The sequence below is a fragment of the Sebastes fasciatus genome, chromosome 9 (genome assembly GCF_043250625.1).
Source record: "Sebastes fasciatus isolate fSebFas1 chromosome 9, fSebFas1.pri, whole genome shotgun sequence".
In the NCBI taxonomy this organism is placed as follows: Eukaryota; Metazoa; Chordata; class Actinopteri; order Perciformes; family Sebastidae; genus Sebastes; species Sebastes fasciatus.
The window spans coordinates 21,026,484-21,052,491 of NC_133803.1; the positions used below are offsets into that span (position 1 = coordinate 21,026,484).

At 41.8% G+C, this 26,008-nt stretch overlaps 2 protein-coding genes across 10 annotated transcripts in view; both read right to left on the reverse strand.

Moving 5' to 3' along the window:
• Nucleotides 1–503: 503 nt before the first annotated feature.
• gng4 (G protein subunit gamma 4) lies at nucleotides 504–16,384 on the reverse strand. The gene is made up of 3 exons (XM_074646609.1): nucleotides 15,887–16,384; nucleotides 14,547–14,652; nucleotides 504–2,586 (listed from the first exon to the last, which is right to left on the reverse strand). The coding sequence occupies exons 2-3, from the start codon at nucleotides 14,643–14,645 to the stop codon at nucleotides 2,458–2,460; spliced, it is 228 nt and encodes a 75-aa protein (XP_074502710.1). The 5' UTR covers nucleotides 14,646–14,652; nucleotides 15,887–16,384; the 3' UTR covers nucleotides 504–2,457.
• Nucleotides 16,385–17,574: 1,190 nt separating this feature from the next.
• lyst (lysosomal trafficking regulator) overlaps nucleotides 17,575–26,008 on the reverse strand; it is a 74,939-nt gene continuing 66,505 nt past the window's right edge. For all 9 annotated transcript variants that reach the window (XM_074646600.1, XM_074646608.1, XM_074646607.1 and 6 more), the window contains 11 exons: nucleotides 24,850–24,990; nucleotides 24,545–24,762; nucleotides 23,497–23,727; nucleotides 23,195–23,384; nucleotides 22,975–23,111; nucleotides 22,729–22,827; nucleotides 21,229–21,368; nucleotides 20,467–20,564; nucleotides 20,196–20,352; nucleotides 20,029–20,100; nucleotides 17,575–19,911 (listed from right to left, as the gene is read on the reverse strand). In XM_074646600.1, the coding sequence (XP_074502701.1) occupies nucleotides 19,773–19,911; nucleotides 20,029–20,100; nucleotides 20,196–20,352; nucleotides 20,467–20,564; nucleotides 21,229–21,368; nucleotides 22,729–22,827; nucleotides 22,975–23,111; nucleotides 23,195–23,384; nucleotides 23,497–23,727; nucleotides 24,545–24,762; nucleotides 24,850–24,990 (1,622 nt within the window). In that variant the 3' untranslated portion in view covers nucleotides 17,575–19,772. The remainder of the gene's footprint in view (nucleotides 19,912–20,028; nucleotides 20,101–20,195; nucleotides 20,353–20,466; nucleotides 20,565–21,228; nucleotides 21,369–22,728; nucleotides 22,828–22,974; nucleotides 23,112–23,194; nucleotides 23,385–23,496; nucleotides 23,728–24,544; nucleotides 24,763–24,849; nucleotides 24,991–26,008) is intronic.

The window sequence follows — 26,008 nt, forward strand, 5'->3', positions numbered from 1 at the left end:
TTAGGCCAAACCAAGCAATTCTGACTCCGATATGGTCACCAAACCTTCAAGCTCAGTGAAATAGTGTCTGAAAAGTGCTTAAAATTAATAACAAATATCAATAAAACTTGGTAGAAAGTGGTAATTTCAGTCTATTCCCAGGTGAGGCTGCAATGCATGCATGGATGGACACATGGAATAGCTACAAAAGAAAATGTGAATCATATAAGGGACATTATTCATGTGACCTGCGGTGTTAGAAGATCTGCAGAGTAAAAGGCGAACTGGCTGAGGCTGAATTGAATCACAATCCTTTAAAAAAAAAAAAATGCCATGGCGCATGAACACAGTGCATCCAGATGGCCTATGGTTCAGCTCAGCCACAGGAGGTCTCCACTACACACCAGAATATCATGTTCATCTGTGAGACCCTGAACGGTTTGCAGTGGCCTTTTATGTCATCAGTGTGATCAGACTGTAGCTCAGTGAAAGACACGAGGCAGAGATATTGAAGACACGGCACATTGGGGTTGTCGTTTTCCTTTAATTCATTTGATCCATCAAAGGATTTACAAAGCCTGCTATTTAAATGCTATTTTTTTTTTTTACCAAAACGATAATACCATTCATGAATACAGCTGCACATTGTCGACATATCCGGACTCCAATGAGATTATTATGTGCAGGGTAGCACCCAGAAAGTCAACAAAGAGGCAATATTTCATATCATAATAGTTCTCTCTGTTATAGATAGAAATAAATCCATGCAATATTCATCTCTAGCCGTTATATTTCTTGTTTCAGATTTGGCACCATCCTTGAGATGAGGTCAGTGGGAGCGCCATGAGGTCAGTCTCAGCTTTTTTTATTTAGGAAATAAAGAGAATAATTATCCTGAAAACAATTTGAGTCCAATAGTTTGTGACAGTTTGATTCCTAATGCGATGGCTGTTCAAGTACCAAGAGGAAATTTCTTTTTAATTTTACAGAAACGATGATGCAAAAAGCCTGAACCACCGAAGGGATCATATTATGTAAACCGACCCTTACCATTATTTTTAAAAAATACTCAGATAGTATCAATAATTGCATGATTTATAAATGTTTTCTTTCCCTAAGTATCATACAAGCTTAGTAGCACTACACGTCATGTAGCGGTCAGTGCTGTGCAACAAATATTCAATAATACTACTGATAATAACAATATTAATAACGATCATAACAATTCATCGTAAAAATTAGCAAATGCTATTCAACTACCATGTAAAGGAAATGTTTCGACAGTGTGCTTTTTCTTCCCAAAAACAAACAAAACGGAAAAAAGGCTGTGGGAGCACAGTGTGAAGATCACACTGCTCTCACAGAAATTGGCACTGTAACATACTGTACACTCTAAAAGACTGACGGTCCCTCGGAAACAGAGGGGGTAGTCAAAAAGGAGCGGAGGAACATGCAGGCCTCTGGTTTGGCATTAATGTCAAAGGCCTTGCCATTCACTCTAGGACAGGCAAAAAGAATCAGGCTCAGGAAACATGCCCAGAAAACAAATGAGACCGTTAAGGAAATAAAAAGAAAAGACGTCCTGCGACTCGTAAGAATATTCCAGTCAGGGGCTGCAGGATTAACCGATAGTGTCTCTGATTTGAAGTGGACGAAGTATATAAATCAAACAGAGCAGCAAAGGTAGAATGCATTAGAGAGCGGGCCTGGGAAGGAGGTGGCAGATTCATAAATAATTTTTGACCTACGGGTTGTTTGCACAGTGATAACCCCGAAGAACTCATCTCGCTGTTGAAACATTAGCTCTGCACCTTTCGATAAATAGAGAGTCTATTTATTTATTTGCAGCAGAACTGATGTGCAGCCACCTCCTTCTTATTACCACGGTAGTTGGCACAAACAAACAATTTACTATGTGAGATAAGGTTTCCGTTTCTGGGCCCTAATCTGAATCTGACTGTATACTGCAGCACTGAAAACGAGCGGGTTAATTGTTTGTGACTCTGGAGGCAAATTGAAAGAAAAACCACTAGTGAGGGAAGTGTCAAATTGAAAGCAATAAAAAACTAACTGTTCAAGATAATACAAAGATTAATGCTTTTTTATTCAGATAAAGGGAAATAAATGTTTAAAAAAGTCGTAGACACTGGGCAAATTTCTGTTTCCTGAGGCATGTTAAGATCTAGCACAATAAAAGAAAAGAAACATCTCTCATCTCATTAAGCACTGAGCAAGGCTGTTCTCTAATAACAAAGCAATAACAAACCTATTTAACAAGACATGGTACGCTCACTGGGTTGCCAGTTTGGTAGCTGACTCCCCCAAAACCTTCAGCCACCAGGACAGAGCTGACCAACAACAGAGTGTCCACCTGGCAAAACTCAACTCAACGCCTATGGCCAGTAGCTTCAGGTGTGGTGAAGACAGAGAAGACAGGCAACGTCGTGCCTGCACCCATACAGCTCTACCGGCAGCTCATCAGAGGATGGTGCAGAAGAACTTCTTCTCCCGGAATGGGTTCTCGGAGGCGGGGACGGGCATGATGAGGGGGTCCTCGCGTATGTGGGCGTCGCAGTACGCCATCAGGTCCGCAGCCGCTTTGGAGACCTGAAATGTTGAGACAAAGGAAAAAGACATGCATAAGTGATCAGTTTAAATCTGACTATTATATAATAACTATTAAGATGTATGTCTACTAAAGGATCACAGTAGGGCTGTCACAAGATCAGATTTCAATTAAAATATTTAATCGTGATTAATCGCATGATTGTCCATGGTTAATCGGGATTAATTGCATATTTTATCCGTTCAAGAGGTATCTTAAATGCAGATTTATCAAGTATTTAATACTCTTATCAACATGTGAGTGGGCAAATATACTTGCTTTATGCAAATGTATGTATATATTTATTATTGGAAATCAATTAACAACACAGAACAATGACAAATATTGTCCAGAAACCCTCACAGGTACTGCATTTAGCATAAAAAATATGCTCAAATCATAACATGGTAAACTGCAGCCCAACAGGCAACAACAGCTGTCAGTGTGTCAGTGTGCTGTCTTGACTATGACTTGCCCCAAACTGCATGTGATCATCATAAAGTGGGCATGTCTGTAAAGGGGAGACTCGTGGGTACCCAGAGAACGCATTTTCATTCACATATCTTGAGATCAGAGGTCAAGGGACCTCTTTGAAAATGGCCATGCCAGTTTTTCCTCGCCAAAATTTAGTGTACGTTTGGAGCGTTGTTTAACTTCCTTCACGACAAGCTAGTAAGACCTGGTTGGTACCAATGGATTCTTTTGATTTTCTAGTTTCATATGATACCAGTATCTTCACTCTAAACTGAGCCCGCTACGAGGTAAAAATTGCAAGTTGCATTAATGCGTTAAAACAAATTTATGTTATCGCGTTAACTTTGACCGTCCTAGTTTAGTATCATTTATACTTCTCTTATACTTTTATCTGTCCTTTGAAAGTAAGTATTGTATAGGTGAATATTGTGAGGTGAGTAAAGCATGGAGGACCAGAGAACTCTTGTCTTTTATGGTTTAATTTTGGTAGCCTTGCACTGAAGCTCACACTGGTCTGCAACTCGCTGTGTGTTCATTCTCAGAGAAAATGTTTTTGAAACTAAACTTGCACCAGATGAGACAAGTCCACAATCTGGATGAATGTTGCATGGCTCTTTTTTCTTTGAAATTGCATGTAGTTCATGATTCGTCAGCTTCTGTGGCAACTGCACGGATGCCGGTTACCTCAGCCTCAGGCAATAAAAGGCAGCAGCTCATCGAGATGACTGACAGGTGTTAAGGCGGGACCATGACCAAAGAGGGAAAAGGAGGGTGGGACTATCAACACACTTTCTGCCTCAAGGCGAAAAGTTGTGCAGTGTATTTCTCAAAGTCAAACAGTGACTATACATTTTACAGTACGGGCAGACTGCATGTGAATGTAGGTTTCTACTCGGGAGGTTACGGGAGGGGGAGGCCAAATGGAGAGCAGAGGAGCAGCTGCATCAGAGGGACGGCGAGGGCTCAGGGATCTACGTGGAGGACAGAGCCATCTGATCTCCTGTCTGCCATTTCACCTCACCCACTGCTGCTCTCACAAGAGAATACAATGCACAAAATCCATCATGCCTATCAGCCTTCAACATGATTATTACAGTATTATTTTTACAGTCTCAACCAGTCTAAAGGGGTTGTTCAGTCGAGATTTCAGTAGTTTAAAAAGGAACAATTCTTATTGTGAACAAATCCCATGAAAAGACCATAACCAACAATGTGTTAGTCTCTCAATTCTTTCTGACTTCCCTATGCTGTGGCACGCAGCTGCAAGCCCATTTGTTATTACTGTAGACATAATCGGCTCTAAAATATATATAATTTCACTTTTTAAAAGGGACAGTGTGTAGGATTTAGCAGCATCTAGTTGTGTGGTCGCAGATTGCAACCAACTTAGTACCCCTCCGCTCACTCCTCCCTTTCCAAGCCTTTGGTAATATGAGACACAGAGTGCAAAACTGTGGTAATGCCGTTCACCTCGCTCAGAGACCATCCTTACCGTAATAACACTACTATAGGAGAAGTCAGACGGCGGCTGGCGGTACAATGGTTTTGCACTCTGCGGCTCACGTTACCGCAGTTTCACAAGCGTGTCGGAGAACTATGGTGACCTTCAGGTAACGTAAAAACGTGAAAGGCTCTCTCTAGAGCCAGTGTTTGGTTTGTTTGTTCTGGGCTACTGTAGAAACATGGTGGACTCCATGAAGAGGACCCACTCCCTATGTAGATATGAAGGGCTCATTCCAAGCTAATAAAAACACAATGATTCTTAGTTTCAGGTGATTAAACATTAATGAAAACATAGTTATGAATATTATATTCCTTTTCTGCTTATAGATCCCCCTAAATGTTACACACAAAGGCTCTGAAATTTCCTAAAAACAGCTGGGCACTGTAGTTTATAACAAATGTTACTCAAACAGGGGTAAACAGTGCATTTGTTGGGGATTATTTTCGGCCGTGGATTAATGCACATTTGGTCTGGTGCAACAATGTGGCCCATTGATGTGTTTTTAATAGTGTTTTTACAACAATGGAGGGAGAAAAGGTTGAGGTACACATGAAATACTTGTCAGTACTTGTGGTTTTGGTCTTTTTATGGAATTTGATTATAAGAAAAATATGGAAAATATAGACTATCACATGCAGCCTCATCCTGTCAACTTGTTCGATACCTTCCCATGTCAAAATAGACAGCTCTTTAAGAATAAACAACCAGAAATTAAATGTATTTTTTCTTATATCTTAGAAGCAGAATCCCTCCAGGTTTACTTGCTGTATCTTTACCTCAGTGGTTCTCTACCTATAGGATTCGGGACACGGTATACTTTCAGCTCTACAGGGCATCTAGAAATCCTTCAAATGAATCATTCTGAGAAGGTCATTGCTTCATTTTAAGTGGTCGCATAAAGCAAAAACTTTGAGAACCACTGAGGCACCTCATGCTGTACCAGTAAGTCAGAAACAAGATTAAGAGTCCACATTGGCAAGCAGCTCGGAGATACACAACAGTGCATCAACACGTTCTCATCCCAACTCCTCATGTACTGACTACTGTCTACTTTGTCAGATCCCTCGGCGTCACTCTTTTCGGTCGCAGTGAACACGTGTGTAATGTTGTGAAGTAAACAAAAACACATGCTTAGGTTCAGGTTATAAAACCACTGGGTTAGGTTTAAGGAAAAACAACATGGTTGGGCTTAAAATGACTACGTTTGTACAGGGAGAACGACTCTGAGCGTTGTGAACACGGGACACAAAGAAACAGCTGATTGTAATGTGACGCACGGGACACAAACAGCGGTGTGGACACAATATATATTAAACGGTAAATTATATTAGCTGCGTATTTATTTTAGATGTCTGTCTCTATTTGACCTAATTCAGGCACTAATCGGAGGGTCTGCACAAAGTGGGAACATTAAGAAAGCCGTCCCTTGCAATGCAACTAAACAGCTTAATTATTCTCATAATCAAAGTAAATGCAATAATTATAGTATCATGAAACTGCAGCCAGGCTTTCTGCAGAGAACGGGAGCCCCACAGGACAAGAAGTGGTATTGCACGGCGTGTGTCATTAGGCCCAGACTGACTGTAATTACACTGCAGCCCCATGATGGAAGGAGAGTCCTTCTAATTAGCACAGATCACATTCCTTTGGCTGATTGAGCAATTAATGAGGATGTGGTGATCCCTCAATCAGCAGCACAGAGACTCCTCTAGTTGTCACTGATACACACTCAGTATCCCTTAAGATCAGATCCCTTAATTAAATTTAAGGGATCGCCAGACGTGGCCAACTGTCTGTTTCCTCCTCTTTCTTTGTACTTTTCTCTGCTTTCATTTAGCGCCACCTTCAACTTCAGTGGCTCTTTTATTTTGAGGCCGTTAATAAAGAGTGATTTGGATCTCCACATCTGATGTGCCAAGTGGTTATTAAAGCACAAACAGCTGCCTGCTTTTCAATCATCCAACTGCTGCTGCTCAGAAAATAATACAGATGTGAAATCATGCTGATCAAAAGTTATTCCTTAGAGGGAGACATCAACTCTCATCTGAGGACATAAGTTATTTTTTCACTTTTGAATTAGCAAAAATGTTATATAAATAACTTAATATAATATTTATAATCGCCTAAAGCCTAACGTGGCCTGCTGTCTTAATCAGTGGAAACGTTTTTCCTCCTTAATGCATTCATTACGTTTTTCTTGGAACATTATTATAGCTGATAATTTGTTGAGAAATGCAAGCACTGATACAAAGAGTAAAACTGTATGTGAACCCAAATATTGGCAGTTATTTCATATAAATGTCCTCATAGTTGGCTGAAAAGCAAACTTTACTAATGTCACACATGTTTTTTTCTATAGAGATGAGAAGTTACGGCCTGATTAAACACAAATGTGCCTGTGTGTCAAGCAAAGAAACGAGGCTGTATGTCTTCTTGTAAAAACTAACACAGCTTTGTTTTGGTTGCTAAAAGGTTTTCACATAATAAAGATGCAGCAAATGAGACTGCAGAACTCAATTATTCAGAAAGCTTAAATATTTGTTAGATCCACTATGGAGCTGAGCAATCAGATGTGACATTTAAGATTCATTTACATTCAAGTCTGACGTGTCTTTTTCCATAAAATGCGAAGGTGACAATAAAACTGACGAGTCAAATCTATTCAGACACCAAGTGACTCATTTAACAGAACATCATTTTACACGTTTTACCATTTACCCTTCAGCAGCACTTTAAATGACTTAGTTTACCTTGCACACTATTTTAGACATGACAGCAAGTTATTATGCACGCTAATAAACGGTTTACAACTTAAAGAACGATTCAACCACCACTTTGTTACGGTGGATGCTGGTGCCATTTTTCTTGCTGTGACATAAGTTAATATTATGTTCTTTCTTTTATAAATCATGATGGCAACACCACTAATTGTTACGCTACGTTTATTCTTCTTACTCCAAACTAACTGGAAATGGAAAGCACATATTTCTGGTCCTTTTGGTATGATGATGGAGGCCTGAACATAATGTGTAAATGTAATAACAACTGACAACAAAATCCAGTATTAAAGCTGGTCAGTTTGATAAAATTGGTGTAAAAAATTTCCAAATTCCTTAATATTCTTATGCATTCATGCATGACAGTTACATCAAATTCACACCAGAGCAGCAGCACTGTACTGTGTTTCAGTGTCTAAAGTCTGCCCGAGAAGAATCACAAGCAGCACAAAAATCAACCTCATTATTACAGCCCGTTCTCATTCCCAGGGCGTCAAACACTGACGCTTTGTCACGGCCGTCGCCGTGTGATACCGCCCCAGGACGCACCCTTTAGTGCCGGTATGAGATACAGCAGGCTTTCCATTAACTACAATGTAAACCCATCCATATCAATATTAAACGCTCAGGGAAAGTGCTGTGGTGACGTAGTTTAAACAGCCAGAGAGACACACCGGGCAGGCAGGAGGGGTGGTGGACGGATCCAACAACAACACAAGGCTTTCATCCAGGAGACCGCTGTTCATGTTCACTTTACAATCAGCTGTTCATTTGTGTCCCGTGTTCACAACGTCAAGTCACATTTTCACTCTACAAACGTAGTAGTTTTAAGCCCAGCCTAAGCAAGTGTTTTGTTTAATTTGCAGCAATAAGCACGTGTTTACTGCGACCGAAAAGTGATGCCGACGGGTCTGACAAAGCGCCAGTATGTGATGAGTTGGGATAAGAACATGTGGATTATTTCCATTCTGTTGAAACTGAAAGAAAATAGTACTAATATAATAATGTCACGGATTGTTGCTATAACATTACCATTAAATCATAAAAAAATACAACTGTACACATTGAGGCTTCAAGATTCATATCTTGATTAACAATTTAATGGCAATATTAATGTGGTTTACACTCGATTTACTGCTTTGGGCTGAAAAAAAAGGGGATTTTACCCTTCTACCCCCTTGCATGTTTAATGTTTACGGTAATTTATATTTCTCTTGCAAATTTCCGTATCCACAAAAAATATATATTCTATTTTATAAAAAAATATATTAAAAAAAAGAATGAAAATCAATGAAAACATGACTTCTTGACTGACACTTATATTTGATTGACAGTATATTAAAGGACCAGTGTGTAGGATTTTATGGCATCTGGCAGTGATGTCATCCTCACCCCTCCCACCTAACCTGACCCTGTCAGATGGTTTGTTACACAGAACCGTCTGAGAAGCCGTCATTGGAAACTGTTTGGAAAAGGCACTTTCAAAAAAAATACTGGGTAGGTGATTGGATGAACAATCAAACTCTTGCCGAAGCCAGTTGGGAGAAGAGCGAAAACACCTTTTCCATCCAGAAAAGCCTTCAGTGCCGTTCCTTGCTCTTCTTTCAATGAAGAAATACTCTCCAGTTCTGATGTAACTGATGCTATTGCAGCATCTACGAGCATTGTTATTTAGAACAACACAGTCGCCTCTACACGCCTAAACCACGCTCGTAGCTCCTCACAGGATGCTGATTGTGTCCGGCAAGCCAGCTCACGGACCAAACGCATTACTTTTCATGTGATCATGTGATGCTCGCGTGATCACATCATGACATTGCGAGAATCCAGCTGCCGTGCAAGGTAACCTCCCACCACCAAATTCAAGCTGCCACTTCAAACGTAAAAATGTGAAAGGCTCTCTCTAAAGCCAGTGTTTGATTTGTTCTGTGCTGTAGAAACATGGCGGTACAACATGGCGTACTAAATTCCCGCTCCCTATGTAGATATGAAGGGCTCATTCTAACGAAAATACAACAATTCTTAGTTTCAGGTGATTATAGACCAATGAAAACAAAATAATGGATATCATATTCCTTTCTAACAATAGATCACACTTGCCCTTTAAATCCAGCTCTTCTCATTCAAAAAAATATGTAAATATCTGAAAACAGACTAAAAGTCAACTTGTAGGTTAAATTAGAGGTCTTCCTGATAACATCTTCCAAACCCTGATTACACGTTGGGGATAATCACTTTGTTTGAGGAGGTTTTCTTGTAAGCAGCCTTTGTTGTGCTGAGTAGGGATGATGGTGTATGGCAGGTTTCCAGGCCCCGGCTATAATGCTGAGCGAACAGCCTCGGGGCTGTGGGGCAATCATTCCCTGAGCACATGAGTAGCATACCGAATGAGATGATGACACGGCCTTTTAGGTTGCACAAGAAGACGTTCATGAACAGCGTTGCGAATCCCCTTCACACGTCAGACACATAGCCATGTAAAATAGCCATTTAGTGGGGTGAAAACATCGTGCAGTAAAAACAAAGACTTCTAGGAATTGTTCGATCTAATGAATGGAAGATAGAAATCTCTATTTACAGTGAAAATAAAATGACATTTTAAAGCATGGTGACTGACCTCAACCATAAGGAGTATAAACGGCTGAAAAGTGGTCAATATTTAACCATGTGTTGTTTGATAAGGACTCTTTATGAGGCCTGAACTGCTTCACAATAAAAGTCTGGTGGGGCTGCAGGAGGTTATCAGGAATATGATTATTATATAGAACCAGTGGGCAACCGCGGGGTCTGAAAAGTGAAGCCAATGAGGTGTGTCTTAAACTTGCATTCTTTCTAATAGTCAGCAGGGGGAGACTCCTCTGGTTGCATAAAGAAGTGTGATTGTATAGAAGTCTATGAGAAAATGAGCCTACTTCTCACTTGATTTATTACCTCAGTAAACATTGTAAACATGAGTTTATGGTCTCAATCACTAGTTTAAGTCCTCTTCAATACAGCGTGATGTTCATTTAGTAAATTATGGTCCCATTTAGAGTCAAGTAGACCATAATGCAGTGGATGATTTAGGGCGTGGCTACTTTGTGATTGACAGGTCGCTACCACGGCGTTGTCTGGTCTGGGTGTTGTCCGTGTTTTCGTCTTACAACCTTAACCCTTTCACAGTGTGTTTTCAGTTCATAAAAAGTTAATATTAACATTTTGGTCGCCTAAAAATTCAGCTTATTCAGTGTTCGATTGTACTTAGCTCCACCCTCTCACTTCTGGTAGCAAGAAACCAAGATGGCGACGGACAAAATGCCGAATTGAGGCTTCAAAACGTCAGTCCACAAACCAATGGGTGACGTCACGATGACTACATCTACTTCTTAGTCTGTGTATAGAACAAGCGAATAAATTTAAAAGTGCACATTTTCTTTGTTGCGACTGGGAATTTGAACTTCCTTACGCTCACAAGCCTGCAGCACACCTCCCGAAATCAAACACAGGCAATGTAAGATGAGAAGAAGCCTGCATGAGAAAGCGCTAACCAAAGACAATCTCAATGATCACACTCAGAGAAGTTGACCCACATTGGTAGAAAACTAATGTCAGATGTGGTCAACAATCACCGAAGCCCAGCATGCCTCTGGGCTCATCCCTCACAGTTACCACGTTGGTGCTACTCGGGTCTCCCAGCTGTGCACAGTGGATTCACTCTGACAGAGAGGTGGTGATGCTGGTGCTTTCTAGGTGAACTGAAGCTTCATGTGACGTCTGTCAGAAGAAGTTGCACTAAACTAAGCTGAAAAACATTAATTTTGTTGTCATCTCGCAGTCGGCTGTTGGAATAAATTACGGGAACAACTAATTATGGTCAATTATGAATGTTTATATATGTTTAAAAACTGTAAAAAAAGACTTTTGTGGCTCCAGCTGCATAAAGTCTGATAAATGGCTTCAAGGGATGTCACTTGAGTCAGCGTCACTTGAGGCCGAAGACTTTGAAAATGAAAACCGAGTACATGCTGGACCGTGTATGGTCACAGTCTGTGAATTTGTGGCTAAATTGTTACAAATATTCAGTGGGCATGTCTAAAATGTTAAATCCAGTGGTACATGTCCACCAGATGTTATTCCGTCTAAACAATCCACCAAAATCTACTTCTAAAAACAGTTTAAGTGAGAAATAGGCTGTGCCACTGCTGAATCTCGTTACATGTTAGAACAAGATCGCCTAGTTTGACAGCTTGGTCCAAGTTTCGTGAGCCGGACGCGTTGGCTGGACGGGCTCATTTGCATAAAGGATTGTTTTCCGCCTTCTCATTTTGAAAGAGCAACAGCCAATGAGGAAACTCCAACACCAAGCCGACCAATAGTGTAACTTCATCACTCAGTGGTCCAGCCAAAAATCTGGGGTTGTGGAGTTTGAAAAAAAGGGAGCTGATCAGACCTCTGTAGCCCGCTTCTCAACTCTGCTCGAGGCTCAAGGCTACATTAGTTGCTACCAAAGACTGTAGTGGAAGTAGTCGGCGTGACGCCACCCATTGGTTTGTGGACTGCCGTTTTGAAGCCTCATGTTCGGCATTTTGACCGTTGCCATCTTGGTTTTTGCAACCAGAATTGGCATAAGAGGGTGGAGCTAAGTACAAACAAATGCTGAATCAGACATTTTTAGGCGACCAAAAATGTGAATATCAACTTTCATGAACTGAAAACACACTGTGAAAGGGTTAGAGCTGTAAGACAAACCACAAGGACAACTCCCAGACCAGACAACACCGTGGTAGTGACCTGTCAATCACAAGGTAGCCACGCCCTAAAGCATACACTGCTTTATCATCCATTTGACTCTAAATGGGACCATAATTTACTAAATGAACATCATGCTGTATTGAAGAAGACTTGAAACTAGCGATTGAGACCATGAACTCATGTTTACAATGTTTACTGAGGTAATAAATCAAGTGAGAAGTAGGCTTATTTTCTCAGACTTCTATACAATCACACTTCTTTAAGGCACATCCGCATTGGCTTCACTATTCTCTTTGTTTAGTTTGTACAAAAACTGAAGTTTAGAAATAATCAATTTTTTTCAGGGATTTGTTTGCAGGATTATTTCTTGGCCAGGAGCTGGCATTCCAGCCAAATCAGATATAATGATATATAACGTGAGCTTAAAGGCAGATTTTGTTACCCTTGGACAGAGCAAGGCTAGCTGTTGTGTTTGGATGGTTTAAATGTCAAGATGGCAGCATGTGTAGGCTGGTTTGTCACAGAGGAGGGGATGGCTAAGACATGGCAAAAAACCTGACTTGGTCCTCTCGACATTTTCCCTGATAAAGGTCCAGTGTGTAGGATCTGGTAGTATCCAGCTGGGAGGTGGGGATATTGCAACCAACTGAAGCCTCTCCCGTGTGCCAAGTGTGCTGGAGAGCTACGGTGGCCGACGCCAAACCGTGAATGACCCTCTCTAGAGTCAATTGTTGTAAGAGTAGCGTAGGTCATTTGGAGCAGAGCCAGTGCTTAATGAGCCTACTTCTCACTTGATTTATTACCTCAGTAAACATTTTAAACATGACTTTATGGTCTCAATCGGTAGTTTCAAGTCTTCTTCAATACAGCATGATGTTCATTTAGTAAATTCTGGTCCCATTTAGAGTCAGATAGACCATAAAGCAGGGGATGCTTTAGGGCGTGGCTACTTTGTGATTGACAGGTTTCTACCACGGCGTTGTCTGGTCTGGGTGTTGTCCGTGTTTTCGTCTTAGAACTTTAACCCTTTCACAGTGTGTTTTCAGTTCATGAAAGTTAATATATTAACATTTTGGTCACCTAAAAATTCTGCTTATTTAGCGTTCGATTGTACTTAGCTCCACCCTCTCACGTCTGGTAGCAAAAAGACCAGATGGCGACAGCTAAAATGCCGAACTTGAGGCTTCAAATTGGCAGTCCACAAACCAATGGGTGATGTCACGGTGACTACGTACACTTCTTATGTACAGTCTATGTATAGAACATGGTGGCCGACGCAAAAACGTGAATGGTCCTCGCTAGAGTCAGTTGTAAGTGTGGGTAGGTCATTTGGAGCAGAGCCAGTGCTTAGAGTGTGTGTGTATGTTGGAAGTGAGGGGTGAAGCAAGAGAGGGGTGAAGCAAGAGAGAGAGAGAGAGCGGTGGCGATGGCGGGAGCGAGTAATGTTATTGACTCCAGTCCAAGCAGGAAAAGTTAACAGTGTTTGGTTTGTCCGTTCTAGGCTACTGTAGAAATATGGCGGTGCAACAAGGCGGACTCCGTGATGAGGACCCGCTCCCTATGTAGATATAAACGGCTCATTGTAAAGTAACAAAAACACAACTCTATTTTTTATCAGGTGATTAGACACTAATGAAAAACATAGGTATGAAATTTATATATTCTATTTCTGCTAATAGATTATTATTGTCAACAAATCCCATTAAAATGACCAAAACCGAAAACGTATCGGCCCGACCAGCCTCTCTGTGACTCTGAGCCCCTGAGCCCATTTGTTCCAACAAAAAAGCCACACATATATGCTTTCATTTTTGCAAAATACAGAAGTCGTAGTAGCTCAGTAATTTCCCAAAACAGCCGGGCACTATAGTTTTGATCAAATGTTACTGAAACAGGACTGAACGGTGCATTAATATGGGACTAATTTGAGCCGCGGATGAACACACATTTGGTGCACTAGTAAGTAGATATGGCAGCAGGTCACTGAGTCAAAATAAACTACAGGGTTCATCGTGATGAAGGAACCTGTCAGCAACAGTGAGGCTCACTGATGTGTGCTTTGGACAACAATAGCTTCAGTGTTTCAGCCAAATAAATGATTACTTTCATTCAATTGTGTGCAAATATTAAGGCGTAAGTAGCAAGTATAACGTTGTAATTCTAAGCATTTATTTTTGGTGTTTTGTTCAGACTTTACATCAATAAAAATGAAAATGTTTGCTGGGAGCTGAAGACTGTCACTCATATTGTACCCCTCTAAACACTCAAGGTGTCTAAATCAGTGTAAGATTTCACATTAATCATATTAATATATAGACCTTGTAGCTGCATAAAATGGCAAAACACAAAGCTTCCAACAATTACAATAGCTGATACAGTATTTTAGAATAATGTACACTTCAGATAGCCCATTTACAAATCCACACATTGCATATTTGGTAAAGAAGAAACAGGTAAAAATAAGAAAGAGCTGTACCTTTATCCTATCCATGCAGGCCTCCATCTTCAGCTGCTCCACAGCTTTCCTGGCATGGGAGATGCTGGCCGTGCTGTTGTTGGCGATACCGTCCTTCATGGTGCTCCTGTGACGCCAAACACAGGCACAAAAGGGGGACACATGGAGTCAATGAACATCACATTAAATCCACAAAGCAGCATCCCCCCCCGGCCATGTCTCTACCCCCCCTTGGAGCAGCCATTCTCTGCCACAACCTTTTTATTTAAAGGACCCATTTTGTCTGGAGGGACTCTGTTTTACAGCAGCCAAGCTCCATTTTATCTGAAGAAAAGAGCTTAAAGGGCAGCAGCTGGACAGCAGTTTGTCATTTTACAGTCAGTGCTCATGCATGATTATTTTTGCCTTTTTTTGTGGTCAAGTTGTTCTTATTTGTTGAAGGGCACTTCAGGACACATTTTGATGGTCTATGTTGCATCATTTTCTTTGAATTATCAGCTCTTGGACCTGAATCTAACCTGCAACTTTCCTTCCTCTTACTGTCCACCTTCATCCTCTCAACTTTCTCCACAATGTGCATCAATGCAAGTGCAGTGTATTAAATATGCTCCATTGCAATCAGCCCTTTCTGTGCATCTATCAATGTACTAAATCTTGCTCTCATTTTTAGGCCCCTTCTTGACCCCCTCACTCACTGAAATGTCCCAGTTTGGCAGCCACAGCACAGAGACACACCTGACCACAGCTGTGTTTTATATTAATGTGCATGCAAATATGAAGCATTTCACTATAAGGTGGGGTTGCTGTTGAATCAACGTTTTTTTTTTTTTTTTTTTTTGCATCATGCTTATTTATTGCATTTCATCGCATCAATGTATTTAAACAGATGTGAAGCTGATGTTTTTGTAAAAAAGGGGGGATGCATGCAGACGGTGAATTCATTTTCCAATCCCACCCTTCATGGCTTCTAAAGCCAATTTATAGCTTTTAATCATCACAGCCTCGTAGGGAAGCTATCAGGCCTTTTATCCATGTATAGGTTTCCCTTCTTGATGAAGCTCACACGGCTGCATCAGTTTAGGTCTTTGACTTTAAGGTCTGCATTGTTTTATCCGCCTGTAACGAGGCTAATTGTTGATGCAGATCTGTCAAACATGAGCGACTCTTATTTCTAAAGGGAATTAAAATTGTGGACACACGCCGTGCGCGCTGCGGCCCTGCTTATAAAGAGCAGCAAACCCACACACACATACATCATGAGAAAAACAAAATGCATGAAAGAAATGACATGAAATGATGCCTCGCTGCATTGCTCGACTATGGAGCAGATTAATGTAGGGCTATACCAGCCGACAACCTACCTGAAATGTGCCAATGGTTTTCCAATTTGGAGAATTCCGGGTTGACTCCACCCAACACACACAAAAAAAAAAGAGGATCGGTCAAATATCAAATGATAAGAGGAAATCCCAGCCTCGTTTCGGTTGTGGACTGAACCCGAGGAGGTAAAATCCTGGCGTTTTTAATTTCGCCTCAGCGGTTTTCGCTCAGTGTGAGTGAGTCGTGCGTATTCCGTGTAGGAAGATGAGATCCAGGCGGTGAGGTCTTGGTGAGCAACCACACGGCTGGACTTGGAGAGATGTTACGCATGCAGCAGGGGGGGAAACCTCTGTATGACGATCAGATACAGGCTGTGGAGCTGGGAGCACTCGATCAGAGGACCAGGAGCTGCAGGAGGACCAGGAGCTGTAGCAGCAACAAGACAAGATGCGTTTCTGCTCTTCCAACTGGCCCTAAACGCACCGAGGCAGCCTATTAGTCCAATTAGGATCTGCTGCTTTTCTAATTTGCTTTATTGCTGCAGAAGACACCTGAGATCTGCAGGCTTCCCTATTTCATTTTTGCATCATTTTGACATCACTGGGTCCCCCCCCCTCTTATCTTATTATAACTGCTGGGCCTCATCCACAACAACACAACTCTTTGCATCCAGATTAAAAATCCATCTATTTGAATCATAATCAAATGTTTTTTGCTTAAAGGTCCCATATCGTGCTCATTTTCAGGTTCATACTTGTATTTTATGTTTCTACTAGAACATGTTTACATGCTGTAATGTTCACAAAACACATTATTTTCCTCATACTGTCTGCCTGAATATAGCTGTATATACCCTCTGTCTGAAACGCTCCGTTTTTAGTGCATTTCAAGGGAATTGCAATGGAATTGCATTCCTAGGCAACAGTTTGGGTCCATGTTAACTTCCTGTCAGCTGATGTTATTTACTTACACTGCAACAGGAAATAAACTGGGACACATTTAGAATGTTTACGTTTAAAACCGTGTAATGGTCTAAATATTGTATATTCATGACATCACAAATAGACAGAAATCCTAACGGTTTGTTTCAAACGCACAATTTCTGAATACGGGCTGTGCGTATTTCTCCGTATATTGAGCGCTTTGATAGTTTAACAATATTTATAAAGCACTTAACCCTGCTTTATAATATAAAAGACATGAAAATGTCACTTTTTACAATATGGGACCTTTAAGTTGTATACAATTACTGTGAAAGTAATGAAAAACTTAGTCCAAAGAGAAACATACACGGCCCATATTCAGAAACTGAGCTTTTGAAACAAGCTGTCAGGATTTCTGTCCATATGTGATGTCACAAATCTACAATATTTAGACCATTTCAAGGTTTTAAACATAAATATTCTAAATGTGTCCTAGTCTGTTGCAGTGTATGCGAATGAAGCTGTTGCCTAGCAACGCAATTCTGTTGCCATTCCTTTGCAATTCCATTGAAATGTACTAAAACGGAGCGTTTCAGACGGAGGGTAAATACAGGTGTATTCAAGCAGACAGTATGAGGAAAATAAAGTTTTTTTTAAAACATTAAAGTATGTAAACATGTTCTAGTAGAAACCCAAAGCACAAGTATGAACCTGAAAATGAACATAATATGTCCCCTTTAATCTAATTTGTGCTTCTCGCTTTAGATGCCCCCTGAACGCACCACACAAATGGACACAAGATGTAATCATATTTCTTCAAATATTTATATATATTTATATATTTATAATATACTCATCACTTGGTTTGTCCATACATACATACATACATACATACACACACACACACATATATACAAACAAAAAAGAAACATGTCCTTTGAGAATCAGTCCATGATGCCAAACCAGCCCAGAGAGGTCAATTAAATGACAATGATCTTAAATTATGCATAGCTTAAGTTATCAACAGAAAAAATATATTTCCTTCTGTGTCAGAAAGCACAAAAAAAACACCCATTATCACGATTTCTTCTTCTCGTCTTTCTGCCACTTTCTCAAAAAAGGAGGGAAAAACATTCGTACAATCTCAAATGTGGATGTTCGAGAGAAAAGAAAAACTTGTGGTTCTCATGCACTTCTATAAATTTCAAGGAGGAAATGTATGTACACATGCAAGCATGAAACACAGTAAACAAACACAGTAACATCATGTCTTGTGCAGGCCTGATGCTGCACACAACGAGGGTCCAGAGGGGCTGAGAAGAAAGAAAAAAAACAAATAACACCAATAAAGGAATGACGTCATGATATAAGAAGAAATATTCCCTTTCTTGTAAACAAGTCAAACACCCAAGTGTGAATTTTAAGACATCAGTTTTCATCACAGAGGGCTCGCTGCAGTCGACACAAAGGCAAAAACAACTTTTCTTTCACATCTGAGTTAAACAAAAATGATCTATTGCGTGTCTGATATTGCTTTCTTGATTAGATTTATTAGTGGAGTTAAATCAAAGCTCATTTCATGTTAAGACCACGGTTCTTGAATCAAATGGTAGCTGATAAAAAAAGTGCTTTCACTACCATTTCACACATACTAACAGACAAACTGAAAGTGCTGTAGGTTAAGTGGGAATGTAAAAAATAGCTGCATGGACCCATGGGTGGGTAAAGGAAAGAAACGTTTGGTCGGTGGTTTGCTGAACTGATTAGTGTAGTGTTTAAGATTCTGAAATAAGCTGTAAACCTCATCAGTGCAGGAGACGCTAACTGCTTTAACCTCAGTCTGCTGGACATGATGCTCTTCACCACGCCCTCCCTCCTACTACACCCTTCTTGTAATGCTGCGCAGGTACTAAAGCACGCCTTGTAGATCAGCGAGGTGGCATTCAGGAGATTCCTCCTTCAGCTTCAGGCTGTTTTGTTAATTGCTTTCTCAGAATTTCAGCAAATTATGTTAAGTAGTGAAAAGGTTTTTAGTGCATTTGAGAAGCAAGTCTGTAAAAAACAAGAGAAGGAAAGATGAGCCTCCGTGGCGCTTCTAATAAATAAACGAACATTTCTCATTGCAAAAAGACAGGTTCAACTGAGGCAGGCCTTCACAAAGGAGTATCATGACAGCAAATGTCTCATCCACATACATACAGTCAGCATCATTCTAGCATGCAAAAGTAGGACAGAAAAACAGGCAACACAAGGAACGACTCATTCCGACGTCGCCCCCGTCCCTCCGCTGAGCGCAGATACAAAGTGATGCAGGGCCGTGACTCTAGTGTTCAGACTTGAGTGGAGCAGACAGCTCAGCAGAGCGGCGTCTCACTCCCACAGAGCGGGACGTCTCCCGGTGACAGACGCAAGGAGGGGCTCCCCTCCCTCCTAGCTGCTGCAGCGTCAGCAGGAGACGCTGGCCGAGCTCTGGCAGCAATCTGTCAGACGACGCGCTGCGGGAGATCCGCCGACGTGAGAGACGGGGTTCTTCACACTTTGGGTCCGGCTTCGGCCAGACGATAGCAGCTTACCAGGAAACAGCAAAAAAATCAACATCAGGCAAAGATCTCTGCACAACAAAACCTCGACAGCAAGAAACAAAAATGACAAAAAGACTCAACAAACCAAACACACTCTCAGAAATGCATTTTGTATATAAAGTGTCTGTTGCAGCCGCGGCCATATCTTCATCCATTACCCCCAACATTCCACTTCAGTATGTTTATAAATATATATTTATATTCATATAATGCTATTTTCATGATCATTTCTTGATGCTGGGTAGAGTTTGCTCAGCTGGGGATGGCTTTAGTTTAAAGTTATGGAGGGTTCAGGGAGGTTGAGGCCATGCTGATGCGTCCTCCTCCCTGTCAGTGCAGAGAGGAGGAGGAGGAGGAGGAGGAGGAAGAGGGGGGGGCTCCTCTTGCTGAGAACAGGACAGTAGTAAACATCAGACACACAGTCAGCCTGCGGCATAGCTGCTCAGGAAGGAGTAGAACATGGGCAGCTTCATGCGCTGCTGGTCCCGCCGACACCACGCCATTACCGTGCCCTCGCTGTTGGCGGTGTAGAGGTGGTGGCCGTCACACGAGTACGTCAGGCTGAAGCGCGCAGGAGAGGACATTATCATCAGTATTCACCTCAGAATTACACCAGATTAATTGACAATGATAATAATAAAGTTAGCTGCAGCCCTAGTTGAAGCGCTGATTAGATACCTGATGATGGGTTTGCTCGACTTGGAAAAGGTGATCTCTCTCACTGGTTTTAAATCCCAGGTGCTCCACAACCTGAACATATTTCAGACATAAAAAGTGTTAATAATTCAGAGTCCTGAGAAGAAAAGAAGCACATGAACGTGAAAAAAAAAATAGTTCCTGCTCACCTGACGACGCCGTTCTCCAGCCCCCCGGCGATGACATTAACAGACACGCCCTCCGGCTGGTTGGAGAACGCCACGGAGCAGATGATCTCTCTGCAGTGGACGTGACCGATCAGGTCACCGTTCACCGTCCACAGACGCAGGTCGCTTCCTCCGCCCACTGGATACACAGAAATCATGTGTCATAACTCAACATTGTGTCAGTCTGGATAAGTGATGTGATAAAGTCTGAGAGGACGCAGAGCAGAGTGGAGTGGAGCGGAGCGGTCTTCACCTGAGTCACAAACTGTTGCGATGTCCCCCGTGGTCTCGCTGGCGGACACTGCAGTCACTGGGCTTTTGTGGCCTGTCAGGCTTTGTACATAACAGAGTCTGAAGAAACACAGAGCAGCACTTTACTTTAGATTTGTCATCACGCATAAAAAGACATGGAAAAGAAATTATTAAAGATTTTTCTTCTTAGCTTCTTATTATTCGACTATTAGGTTATTCGTTCATTGGGTAGGTATTCGGTTTTCAATTTTTGGATTCGGATATTCGTATTTATTTTGCAAATTTTTACGAAATTTGATCAAAATTGCGATATGGCCTACTGCATTTTTCAAATCACAAGATGAGGAGGAAATTGCAATATTTGTTAAATGTGAAATGTGTGTCAAAATACCATCTTAAATTAAATATTGTGGTGCTGCAGAGATGTCCTGGCCTACACATCATATTTCTACAGACTTAACAAAACATCTTTGTTTGGTACAGATCCCAACAAAAATCACACCATAATCATTTCGATATGATTTTCAATGAAAATGAGAATAATGATGTAAGAATTATCATTCCTTATAATATCACAAATCATAAAAATAATTACAATTTGATATTTTTTCAAAATCATGCAACCCTAGATTGAAGCACTCCTCCGGTCACGCCGGTCCTGCGTGTGCACGACAGTCCGCCGACCGAAGCTTTTGAAAATTCACTGTTTATTGCTATTGAAGAAATGGTATTGGGGACAGCCCTGTCTCACAAACACACTGACCTGTTGAGGTCCCAGAGGATGCAGGTGCCATCTGTGCTGACACTGATGAGGATGCTGTACGGTTTGCAGACAAACAGGCTGGTGACTTCACCGGTGTGTCCGTACAGGTGAACCTGAGATTCCACCTCCATCTCTGACGGCTATGGAAAGACACATGTTAGAGAACAGAGGACATACAGATCTGAATAGTTGTATGTGACTCAATGACTACATTTACATACACAAAATATTAGTAATAGTTTTTGTCCTTATACTGAAAAAGACTGGCGCGGAGGCATAATAACGAATATTCCACTAATATTTCCGTTTACATGTAGTCGTGCATACTCCGTTTAACATTACTGGTGGCAGACTTCTTCCTCTTTCATTCCTTCAGCCACCTCCTTTTGCACATATCCAGAAACCTACGAAGCAACATTTCTTAGTGGCCAAACGTTGGTACTACAACTTCCAAGTCCGTCAAGTGATGCCATTGGGCCCAAAAATACTTTTTCCCATAGACTCACGTTGGGAAAGAAACGTCTGTAACTAGGCAGATAATTTTTTTTTAGGTAAATCAACTTCCCAGTATGAACACTTGAATAGCCCTTTTTTAAATCATTAGGTCCTTAAAGTTGTAAAATGCACTAATAGCCGAATCCAGAGTTATTTCCCTTCTTCTGTTCATGTGAATGATCCCCAGACCGAGGCTGGACCGTGGGCTGGGAGGCGGAGTTAAAGAAAACGCTACTGCACCTGCACTATGAGCCAAATGGATGTGGAAGATCGCCGGATGATCCGGGTACTTTATCACTCCGTAGTCGAGCCATTTTGGCTTCATGCACCACTGAGCAACTCTCATAGGAATGAACGGGCGCCCACCTACAACGCTGTATCCAGTTCTCTTTATACATCCATGTGTGCAATGCACAGAACTGGCTGTAAACAGGCAAGAAGCCGTGTGTCGCAAACTGCCGTAAAAAACATGATTGAGACGCAAAGAATGCTCCTAAAACCTGAATAATATCGGCATATCCCACAAGTCTTAATTGGAAAATATCCAAACAGGATATGCTTTTTACATGACCCATCAGAATAACAGTGGACTATTAGTGTGCATGTAAATGTTACAGTAGTCAAGGATGAGGTATCTCGGTTTTTACCGTTTCCTAAAAAACTCCATTAATGAATCTCCAACAGGATTTTCTGAACAGCACAAATCAATTGCTACTGAAACACCCCTTCAGAGGCAGAGAAAAGAGGAAATGTAGATGCCTATTGGTGGGGACCGATGAAAGTCTGAAAGCCTCTCTGATGACTGAACTCCCGGACCTCTAATCCCACTTGTAGACTCGCTGGAAATGTGTTTCAAGGGTAACTGTGATGTGACTAATGAAGCTGAGCGTTTAGAGCACGGTGAAAGAGGGGTAGGGTGGGGAGGGGTAATGGGAGGTGGGTGGGTGGATTGGGTGTTGATGTGGAGGCGGAAGGTTAGAGGGGGACGTCGCCATGGAAACCCACCGTGGTGCTGGTGAAGCGGTTGCTGTAGGCGGTGATGACTCCACACTTGCTGCCTGTAAATAGCTGGCAGCCATCGGGCACCCAGGCGCAGCTGGTCACCTGGAGGAGAGCGAGAGACGGAGGAAACGACAGCTTATTGGTCGATCCGAGGGTAGAGTTGCGTAACACTGACGGGAGACCAGTAATTCCTTTCACTAACAGGTGCTCTGTTATTTTTTTGAGCTTGAGAGTTTAACTGGTGTTTACCTGGTGAAGTTGTGAACACTGAATGAAGTTGATAGGTGGTTCGCTCTGCTTGCTCTTCAGCCTCAATATGTTGTCTGCGTAACCCCAGCTCAAGATGGCCGACCACTGGATGTCCGTGCTGTGCATGCTCCGGACACCTGCAGAGCAGAGAACATAAAGTTAATGGAGTCAGCAGGACATTGTGCAAACCATCCAGGCTGACTTGTGAGTGACTTCCTACCTTGCTCTTTGCTGTAAATCATCATGAGGCAGAACTTGCGGGACAGACCGCAGATGGCTCGCGTCGGCAGAGCCAGCAGGGATCCGAACCGCTCCCCGTGCGGCTGGCTGAAACACACCACTGGGTCTGGAGCGGAGGGCGAGCCCACGTACTCGCCCCATTTCAGACCTTTGATCCATGGCAGTGGGCTCTGTGGGGGACGAAGAAGAAATTTCCAGGTTGAGCAGCAGATCATTTCATGGACGATCTATATTAAGTCATTCCTGTCAGAGTCACTACCACCACCACAGAGAGCAGATTACCGGGCAAACTATTTCTTTGGCCTGTTCTCGGGTTTCTCTGAAGGCCAGCTGAACCAGGAGGCCCATAGCTGCCGGCAGCTCCCCCTCCATCATGAGTTTGGGGCCGGCCCTGCTGACATGAGAGGCGTTGAAGAGCTGCCTGGGCGTCTGTCCGTATGTCTTGATCATCGTCTCCAGGGCTCGTCGCTGCACCGGGTCTTCTACAGCCGAAACGTCCATGCCAAAGTAGGTCTGTGAAAAATGATATGAAAGCTTATGTAAGCAATAGGGCTGTCAAAGTTAATGCGATAACACGTTAATGCAAATTCGTTTTAACACCACTAATTTATTTAATGCATTAACACAATCGATCTTTTGGTGGTTGTCAAGGGCTCGGTTTTAAAGCCAGAGTGAAGATACTGGTATCATATGGAAATAGAAAACCTAAAGAATCCATTGGTACCAACCATGTCATACTAGCTTGTCGCAAAGGAGGCTAAATAACGCTCCAAACTTGCGCTAAATTTTGGCGAGGAAAAACTGTTATGGCCATTTTCAAAGTGATCCTTTGACCTCTGACCTCAAGATATGTGAATGAAAATGGGTTCTATGGGTACCCACGAGTCTCCCCTTTACAGACATGCCCACTTTATGATAATCACATGCAGCTTTGGGCAAGTCATAGTCATGTCAGCACACTGACACACTGACAGCTGTTGTTGCCTGTTGGGCTTGAGTTTGCCATGTTATGATTTGAGCATATTGTTTATGCTAAATGCAGTACCTGTGAGGGTTTCTGGACAATATTTGTCATTGTTTGTGTTGTTAATTGGATTACAACAATAAATATATACATTTATTTGCATAAGGCACATTTGTCCACTCACATGTTGATAAGGGTATTAAATACTTGACAAATTTCGCTCTAAGGTATATTTTGAACAGATAAAAAATGTGCAATTAATTTGCAATTAATTGCGATTAAATATTTGAATTGATTGACAGCCCTAGTAAGCTACAACAACTTTCCCAATAATTTCTATCACATGTAAAACAGGCAGCTACTTACAGCTGGGTGGAAGACGTTGATGGCGTGGACAGCTGCTTTGCCTTTCTGCTTGAGCCCAAACACCAGGTCGATCCACTGGCACAGTGTCTGGGAGACCTGATCCGACTCCAGCGCTTGCCGGTGGACCAGGATGAACAGACGCGGGTCGTTGCGGGCCCACGGCGGCAAATTCACATGATTCACCCTCTCGCCATTTTGACGAACACCAAAATCGAAACCTGTGAAAGCAAAAAAAAAAATCCTTTTTTAATACATAAGATGTGGAAAAATCCATAAAGGTATAAAATGGTGTGTCAAATAATTACCCTCTCTGTTGACTAGGAATTCTGGGAGGTAGAAAAACTCTGGGATGAGCTCTTTCACGTCAGTCATGGACTCGAAGGAAGAGAGGCGCCACGTGGTGTTCATGGAGTGAAACGTCCGGTCGGGGATATCAAAGCTCTGGTCTGATTGAGGCCAAAGACAATCTAATTACAGATTCAACTCACTGATTGAAAAGATCCCCTTTCATGACCTTAGACACCACGCTGGCTGAATACATTTAGGATCACATAAAAAGATGCCTCGCAGGATCAGAGGAGAGAGACGGATGAATGAAAAAATAATTAACAAGAAAGGAAGAAATAGAAAAAGGAAGGGGAAGGGAAGGGCGAGGAGTTGATCAGAGAGAAGTATAAAGATGAAGTAACCTTTCATTGCTAATGCAAGTGATGCAGCTCAGTCTGATCTGAGATCAGGACTTTCCAACATTTCAGTACTAAAAGCCTCGGCATCAACCAAGACGGAGGTGTCAATGTAATGCAGACAGGTGCTGCTAAAAGCTTTTTGGAGATGTATGAAAATGATCTGCTCTTAAAGAGCACTGACCTGTCAGTCAGTTAACATTTACAGTGCTTAGAAACTAAAGATACTGTAAAAGACAATGCAGCTGGAGACTCCAGTTTTTTTCTTCTGATTTTCTTCCTTTAGTCAAAGGTTGTGTACGAAACCGCACTTAAAGCACTGGACATAAAACCTCGAGCCACTATTGCAATTATTTATTTGTTTGTTTGTTTATGACCAATGTCTGTTTAGATTTGTTTAAGATATTGCAGGTTTAGCTCCACCACCCCTTAAACAATTTATTCTAACAGCTCATGGTGAAGAAAGACAAACAGGGATCAGGAAGACGGTAAATATAAAACATTACTCAACAACATTTACTCAAACTGCTTTTTCAGTTACAGCAACAAAACAGTGGCATGATCTCCCTACAAATATTAGAGTAATGTTAAAAAGGGTCATGTTGTCTCATCAGGTATCGCTCTTTCTCTCGCCACTCTGTAGCCGGTCTGTGAGAGTCACTGGCGAGACCGGTCTCTTAAGAGAGCTCCAACCAGCTCATAGCGGGGTCTGTGAGTGTGACTGCCCGGCTGTAAATGTAAAAAACTTGCCCTTTTTGGCTGCTGTAGTTGTGACCATAGG

Coding starts and splice junctions, on each gene's coding strand:
- gng4 (XM_074646609.1), bottom strand. CDS start 14,645: ATGAAGGACGGTATCGCCAACAACAGCACGGCCAGCATCTCCCATGCC. Junction 2,587..14,546: donor CCTGCATGGATAGGATAAAG/GTACAGCTCTTT, acceptor TCAACATTTCAG/GTCTCCAAAGCGGCTGCGGA.